Source organism: Asparagus officinalis, chromosome 5 (assembly GCF_001876935.1).
Source record: "Asparagus officinalis chromosome 5, Aspof.V1, whole genome shotgun sequence".
Taxonomy (NCBI): domain Eukaryota; kingdom Viridiplantae; phylum Streptophyta; class Magnoliopsida; order Asparagales; family Asparagaceae; genus Asparagus; species Asparagus officinalis.
Genome location: NC_033798.1, coordinates 79,926,980 through 79,935,534, shown reverse-complemented (window position 1 = coordinate 79,935,534; position 8,555 = coordinate 79,926,980). Strand labels below are relative to the sequence as shown.

Genomic DNA, 8,555 nt, shown 5'->3' with positions numbered 1-8,555 from the left:
CGATCATCCAAAAGAGTAAAAGATCGAGATAGGGGATAGGGAGAGCTTAATGAAATCATCAATTTTCCCAAAATCTTTAGGGTTTCTCACCTGTTATGTGTGAGAGAGAAAAATCTTTATTATTATTATTATTATTATTATTATTATTATTTCCACTTTTTCGGCCAACTAAACAGGCCTAGGCCCTTGCCCTTTTATATCTAGCGGGGAGAGCTGCCCATCCTGTTTGATTCCGGAGTTAGAATATCACACTACAAGCATGAAAGCTGACACCAAGCTCAGCCTTGTATGTCTTATTAGTTACAAAGTAACCAATAAAATGTATTAATACTACAGTGTATTTGAGGTGACGCGATCCTAGTTCCATTAATGGATCATTATTAATACTACAGTGTTAGAAACCCATTTCCCAGCGGAAGATAACAATTTTAATTTCCACAAGAAAGCAAGGCTACGGAGGTATCGGGGGAGTTTGGAACAAAATCCCAGTCTCAGGTTATGAACTAATAATAATGGTTCTTATTGATGAAAGTGAACATCGAACCATATGGATATAATAATAATGATAAACTAATCGCCAGTACTGCTCGAGTTTAGCTGGTCGTTGCAAGTTCTCTATAAAACAGATCATGCAATAGATAAATAAAAATTTGGAATCTACAATGTCTTGCCAATATTTAACCAACTACACCTTTCCCATAATTACTTAAAAGGAAGTCAAGAGTAATCATATTACCACATTCATCACAGAAACAGAACATAATTTGCAAGCAGGTGATTTAAAGCCAATTTATATAGCTCAAATGCGCAGCAGCATTACTAATCCCACAAGTCAAGACAGAATTTGTTAACAAGAGCATGTTTACCTTCAGATCTATGAAACAAAGCTAGCACGGTTTCAGATTAAACTTTATACCTCTGATCAGAAAAACAGAAGTACCCCAAAAGATGGTAACATTCAACGTTTCAATCAGAAACCACTCACTCCTCGGGAACATTAACCAGCTCATATTCAACCAGTGATAAATTATTGTCCTCCTTAACTGTAAAGTCAGCAGGCTCAGTAACCTCGATGCGACCCCACTTGTCAACAACCAGCCTCATAGATCCCTTGAACATATCAATCTTTGCGTTACGGATGATCACAGTGGCACCAGGTTTCATCAAGTCAACTGTCAATACGCAAAGCTCAATATTATTTCCAACAAGTACATAAAAACAATATCAACAAAGGATCACATTTTATGTCCTAATTACTATGGTTTTGATCCATAAAGAAGTGATGGTGTAGTCTAATGATGAAATAAATGTCTGGGTACCTAACGTAAAAGCCTCCATAAACTATGAGAAACCGCAAACACTTGGCAAAACTAAAATCACATGTGACTAGAAAGAAAGTAAACGTGTAATAATCTTTGCCAGAATAATGCTAGACTTCATCAAGTTTCATGGCATTTCAGCATGAAGGGCTTTGCTTCATTGCATTTTAGCATGCAGAGATACAGGAGCGCAAGTAGAAATATCAAATGTTATCAATTGAACTGTTTCGGATTTGATCTCAGCATTTTACAATGAGTCAAATCTAGCCAGAAATTTAACATTGTGTACTAGTTCAGTTTAAAAGGGAAATATTTCCATCTACATCTTGTTGCATTTAGTATCATCTGACTGAATGTAGACAAATGCACCATACAACTAATCACATGCAACCAAGGAGCGTGTTTTTCCAGATTATCATATTCAACAAGCAAAAAGACAAAATAGCCATGCAAGAACTAGCAAAAGATACATTTTCCCCCAGTTTTAGGATTGCTAAAGCCAATAATCATTCTCAACAAATAAAAATAGAAGCAAAAAGCATGTGAGCAAGATCTGTTAACCTTGGAGAAGCAACTAAAGGCAAGATTCTGAACGAAATATAAAAAATATCTAGACAATATCCTTTTGTCAGTTTCGATGACACACAACACACAAATAACACAGAGTCCGCCGAGCATCAAAAGGAATTTATGAGAAGAATAAAATTGAAATTATCAAATCACGGAAGAGTGCAATAAAGATATTGAAACTATTAAGAGTGAATCAGGGATTGTCCACAAAATATCACCAACACCATGTTGCAAGGGCTAACCTTCCAGATTCCTCCTCACAACAATCACAAATTAATCTTTCCACGACATATATACTCTGTAATCACGATATTACTTAATAGGATAAGAAAGTTTATTGGAGAAAACTGTAAGAAATTTTTGAAAGTTGAATGTCTAAATAATTACTAACATAATAATAAGTTTGGCAGTGCTTTTCCCGCTGGAAGATAGACAAACTTAGCTGTGGTCACAGCCAATACCGACTATTAGCTACTAGTGCATTTAGGTTCTATTGCATTTAAAATACTCTACAACATATTGGAAACTATTGAACAGAATAATATGCATGTGAATGTATTAAATAAAGGGGGATGTTCAATTATGCCATGTCAACATATGTACCCCTTCGCAAGGTTTTAACTATCGGATATCGAGGAAATATCATACAGACAAAATCCATTTTGGATGACAGATATCAGGGAAATATTGAGATATGTAGTAAATATCAGAGTGTCATATAGCATGATATACTATGTAATATAATGTTCTAAGATGTAATGTAAACATACTTAATGAAATCTAAGCATACGAAAACGTAAATAATATATGCTTAGAATCACTAACCAGTTGTAGAAGCTTATTTGGGGAAAGGAGCATACTAGAATTTTACTAAAAACTCTAAGGATGGAATTTTTGCTAAAAATATTTTTAAAAAATTGCAGAACATTGTTCTTTTATGAACAAGCTACATAAAGGATATATCGGCCAACATACCAGCTAATATATCGCCCACAAGTTACCAAAAAACAGTAAATAATATTAAAATCATCTCGTCTTATGCAAAACGTTATAAAAGGACATATCGTCCAATATATTGAGTTATATGGTAAAAAAATCTTCTCTTCTTTTTTTTTCCAACATGGTATCAAAGCACAAGTTTTCTTGGGTTTGTGAGGATTTAAAAAAATAGAGTGATCAACCTTTGTTTTTAATGACATCCAACAATTTTTCGCTTCCATACCCCATCCTCAATGGAGACAATTATCAATCTTGGGCTATCAAGATGAAATCTCATTTGAAAGCTTTGAGTTTATGGGTGGTTGTTGAGAGTGACTATAAGCCGACCCCTCTTCCACAAAATCCAACCCTAAAACAAATCAAGAAGCACGACGAAGAAAAAACAAAGAAGCCAAAAGCCTCTCTTGTATTCATTCAGTCGTGTCGGACGAAATCTTCACAAGTATAATGACTTGTGAATCACCTAAGGAGGCGTGGGAGATGCTGAAGGAAGAGTTCGAGGGCAACGATCAAACAAAATTGATGCAAGTTCTGAATCTCAAAAGTGAATTGAGATGCAAAAGATGAAGAAATGTGAGACCATCAAAGAGAATGTCGGTAAGCTTATGGCGATTGTCAATCAAATTAGATTGCTTGGTAAAACATTTTTAAATGAAAGAGTGGTTGATAAGATTTTAGTGACTATTCCCGAAAGGTACGAGTCTAAAATTTTCTCACTTGAAGATTCTAAAAACCTATCCAAAATAACTCTAGTGGATTTAGTCAATGCCCTCAGTGTTGTTGACCAAAGGAGATCAATGAGGGAGGAAGAACATGATGAAAAAAATGTAGAAGCCTTATTAGCCAAGACTTCATCTTCAAAAAGGAAAGACAAAGGAGTTCAATGCAACAATTGTAAGAAACTTGGCCATGAGGAGAAGGATTTTTGGCATAAAGGAAAACATCAATGTCACAAATGCAAGAGATTTGGTCATATCCAAAAATATTGCCGATATAATGCTGAAGAATAAGCAAACATGGCACAAGCAGTTGAAGAAGAAACTTTATTCTAGGAATAATGGTGAGATGTGCACCATGGAAAGATTGAGACAAGTGCTCTATCAATATTTGTGGAGAGATATGCTCATTTAAAAGAATGTTGGTGATTATGTGCATCAACAAGATAGAGATGAGAAGTGCATCACAAAGTGAAGAGAAGTGCGCATCAACAAGATAGAGATGAGAAGTGCATCACAAAGTGAAGAGAAGTGCTTTACAAGATTATGGAGAGAAGTGCTCTATGAAGTGAAGAGAAGTGCTTTACAAGATTATGGAGAGAAGTGCTCTATGAAGATTCAAGAGGAATGACAAGAAACTTTGAATCAAGGGGGAATGTTGAAGACCGATTCAAAGATTTGATATTTTGCTGATTTTTCTGTTTTTTTTGTTAGCTAAAATTTCGGTCTTTGGTTGTTATTTTGTTAGTGGAGTAGTTGCTAATAAATCTGAAATTAGTTTAGATTTTTATGGTGATTAAGTTGTTTTGTAAGCCTATAAAAAGGCACTTTCAGTTTATGAATAAATTGTAACAAAAAAAAAATCTTCTCCTCTTAGCCAAGTTTCTTACAATTGTTGCATTGGACTCCTTTGCCTTTCCCTTTTGAAGATGAAGTCTTGGCTAATAAGGATATTTAAAACAATGCCCCTTTGATATGCAACAAGTATCTACAATACATTGTGAAGTCAAAATCATGCAAAGTTAGGGAATATGAGAATGTGAGGAAAGCAACATCGAAATAAGAAGTACCATAGTTTCAAAGGTTAGGGATAGAGAAAACTGGATCCAACTAAAATGGCATGTTACCTAGACACTAAGTTGCATTGGTGCCGGCACTGGCACTAACATAGATGCGGGTGCGGGTGTGGGTGCTGGTACGAGACATGGAAAAATTTGTACAAGGTAGGTTACATGGATACGACTGAAACTCATGGGATATTATCATAGTTCTGAGCTAGATTATGTAAATGACCCTTTTAAATCATAGTTCTCAAGGCTAAAATGAACTCAACCCTTATCCACAAGTTACAAAAATGGATGTGGAGTGCAGGATATATATCCAAGTAAGTGTATGATGAGTGTTTTAAATTAAACATGAGTTGTGTAATGGAAGACTGGTCTGAATAAATATATACATTTATTTAAGGAGTGCCCAAGAAGTATTCGGTCCGGGTAGGGGTACGACATGTGTTGGGTGCAGGCAGGACTCCATATTAGAAGTACCAGGTAACATAGTCCAAACGTAAAAAGTATTTCGAACATATGAAAATATGTTAACATAAATGGCCACTTCGTATTTACGAGCAATAACATGTTACAGAAATTGGATTTATATCTGAAAACCAAGAGCAGTAGCATTAAAAAAAAGGGGGACAATAAAACTCTTTAAAGCCAACTACAGAACAAGGGAAATGCCGATCATAACATAAACGGTAAATTAATTTAGTCACCTCAACATCTTTTATTTGCCTAAACTGCCAACAAATAACAATGGTCAATGGTATAATGGGGTTACGATAACCAAGTACTTAATAATTCAATAATAAGAACGAAATTCAGTCGGTATCAACAAATTACTCACGACATACAGAAAAAAGGTTTCGGATCCACGAGCTAGGGTTTCGACGAGGGGGGGCCAAAGGAAAAAGGGGGAATGCAAGCTCACCTTGCTCATTTCGAGCGGTGAAAACGATGGAGGCGGTCTCGTCGCCGATCAAGCACTCAGAGATCTTGGTCTGACGAAGGTGAGGAGACGCGGCCCGCCCCTTTTGAAGCACCGTGTTCGAGGTCACGACCTTCGCGGTGAGCGTGTGGCCGCTGGTGCCGGGCTTCAACTGATCCACCTTCGTGAACACCGGCTTCCTCTTCGCGGCCGTCGACGTCGACATGGTTCACCAAAACCCTAACCCTAGATTTCTCGATTTAAGGGGTTTTTTTAGATGAGCGTTAACAGCACGTCTCTTCTTATTGGGTGAACTTAAGCAGGGAGAGAGAAACGAGGAGACTCGCACCAATCCACAATCCCACGGGGGAAAGTTGTTAGCGGTACGGTGGCTCGCGGAACGAGTTACTCCAGCTCAGGACTTTGCTTCCGTCCTTTGTGATTGACTCGGGTTGGGTCAATTTATGCTGTCTTATTATGCGCTTGGGGGGACCCCGGGGTCTCATCATAGAACCCAACTTTAATTCTAAAAAAATATTCTTTAATTTTCAATTCTATATATAATTTTTTTTTTTTGAATCGATCACCTGAGCCTAAATTTTCAGTTTTGTCTTTTTTTTTCAATATTGAGCTCATCAAAACTCTATTAAGGATCATATCTTTAGAGGATCAATTACCCCCCCAAAAAAAAAACTTAGTTGAAATATGCATCCAGATGATTGATCGCGTCAAAAATCTGTTTAATAGTGGTTTATGTATAAATTGACAACCAAAATTTATTTCTGTAAAACAACGCGTTTTGAAAAGTGGATTCTAAAGGGGAAAACGGAACCTGTATGTACTTTGCTATGCCTTTGTAATGCATAGGACATAGGAGACTATTACAAGGTTATTGGCAGGAGCACAGACTATTACCGTGTTAAATACATATAGTTAACTAAAAAAGTGGAGATAACATAAAAAATGGAGTTAGTTTCTCTTAAATTTAGTCTCTCTTACCATTATATAAAAAACTCCGAAGTTATGGTAAAGGTCGAAGATTATAGTTGATTCTAACTTAGACTCGCATAGTGGTGTTAATTTTAAGCAAAATCCGTCTTAAATTCATGGCTGGTGGGATTTAAACCTGGGTTGTTCTGGTACCATCTTAAATTGAGTCCTCCTAACCAACATAAAACTATACTATAATCTCCGATCCTCATCGAGCTTTTTGTGTAATGGTAAGAGGGACTAAATTAAAAAGGAGATGCAACCTGCAGGATCATGTTAAAATTAATATGAAATTATAATCGTCAACCATCACCATAACTATGGAGTTTTGGTCTAGTTGTTAGAGAGGCTATATTTAAGAGTTTCATAATTGATTCTAAGACAATATGCGGTTATCTAATACCTCATACCTGTTAATTTGGATGGATGGACGCATAGCTTACGTTAACTGGAAAATTCAGTCGCCTAACACCTCATATAAGACTTTACTTGCAGAAAATAATAGTAGCAAGAACAATTGAGGAACACGAGTTGCTTTCATAATTGATCAACAGTTAAAATTAGAATTTGGCCACCAACATTTCCATTTATTTTATTAAACTGCCCCTCGTACCTGTGAACAAATCAGCCGTAAGGGTAAACATAATTAAAAGTTAGCAATAACGTGAAGGAACAACTGAATACTAGCTGAAAAAAAAAAAAAAAATTCTGCAAGCTCCCCATCTATACTTCCAACAGAGTACAAGAAAATTTTATAGCACGTACCTCAAACTGTGCAAGGCTAGCATTTTCTTTTCCCTGTTCTGTAAGTTCATATAGAATTCAAAACCAAACATGTAGCCATTAACCAGTGAAAGTAGAGAGAAGATAGTGTTGAACAAAATTTAACATAACATGCAAGATTCGTCGAGAGGCTTTAAAGGAGAATGTTCTACTTAACACCAACATTCGCCTATCCCTTTGCTTATGATCAACATGACACTTCAAATGTCATCCCAACATCCTGAGCATGGATGGAATAGTGCAGAGATAAAACCAAGAGCATTCGGAAAACTTAGGAACATTTTTCGCAAACAAACCAGTTAGCTATTAGCATCCCCCTGTCTTCGTTAAGGTGCAAGTGGCAGAGATTAGGAGAGAGAAACAGTTCCTGATCGAGCTATTGACACCGGCCTATCTGGATAATTCCTCTCTCATCTTCTTCAGTACATAATAGGATGCATGCGATTTTGGGATTTCATGAAGAAGTTAGAAACAAAAATACAGCAATTTACATGTCACCAAAGCAGGGTCTAGGAACATACAAAGATGTTTAGTAGCATTTTCCACAAAAATTTAAACAAAACAATAAAACCAAAAAGGGACTAAATGATGAAGGGCATCCATCGAGATGAAATTGTAGGATTGTGCTAAGGCATTCACAACTGCACTACCTCTCAAATTCTACGAACTTAATGAAAATATCAACCCATCAGAACGCAGGGAATCAAGCTCCCTAAGAAATACATAGCCGCCAGCAGAGTTTGACATGGATAAGGTCCAGCCCAGCGGAAGACAGCAAGCCAGTGAAGAATCCACTACTCCAAAAGACAAATATGCTAGCTGTACAAAAAGATCTGGTAGCACTCCTGTCTCTCTAGCTTAAAACTCTAATATCTACAAGAAATACTCCAAAAGTGAGTTAAATCTGTTGTTAAACCTTACATGACTATAGAAAAGAAAATAACGGAAAGTAACACTAACAAAATTGTTCATTAAGAAGATTCCTATTAACTTGTCATAAGGAATTGCACCAACGTGTAATAGCCAAATATCAAAACATAAAAGAACATGTGTCATACAATGTGCAATGCCAGACATCCCTTAGAATAATTAGCAGCATTTAGCACGGTTGTTGAAGCTACATATCAAATAGTCACTTCTTCCAATCATTATCTACATAATTGAAAGAGTGAGAACGGCCCAGCTAAAAATGCAG

General features: G+C 36.4%; 2 protein-coding genes across 3 annotated transcripts in view; both read right to left on the bottom strand.

Annotated features, from left to right (window-relative positions):
* On the bottom strand, positions 776–5,947 carry LOC109844066 (uncharacterized protein At4g28440-like). Its single transcript, XM_020413079.1, has 2 exons — positions 5,591–5,947; positions 776–1,172 (listed from the first exon to the last, which is right to left on the bottom strand). Exons 1-2 carry the CDS (start codon positions 5,811–5,813, stop codon positions 982–984), a joined length of 414 nt encoding a protein of 137 aa, XP_020268668.1. The 5' UTR covers positions 5,814–5,947; the 3' UTR covers positions 776–981.
* LOC109844065 (callose synthase 12-like) overlaps positions 7,384–8,555 on the bottom strand; it is a 10,405-nt gene continuing 9,233 nt past the window's right edge. Inside the window, exon 6 of one of the 2 annotated variants that reach the window (XM_020413076.1) lies at positions 7,384–8,233. The gene's annotated coding sequence lies outside the window, so the exon portion shown is untranslated. Of the gene's footprint in view, positions 8,234–8,334 lie in introns of those variants that run through there. The other variant, XM_020413078.1, reaches the window with a different exon arrangement.

Coding starts and splice junctions, on each gene's coding strand:
- LOC109844066 (XM_020413079.1), bottom strand. CDS start 5,813: ATGTCGACGTCGACGGCCGCGAAGAGGAAGCCGGTGTTCACGAAGGTG. Junction 1,173..5,590: donor CACCGCTCGAAATGAGCAAG/GTGAGCTTGCAT, acceptor GCGTATTGACAG/TTGACTTGATGAAACCTGGT.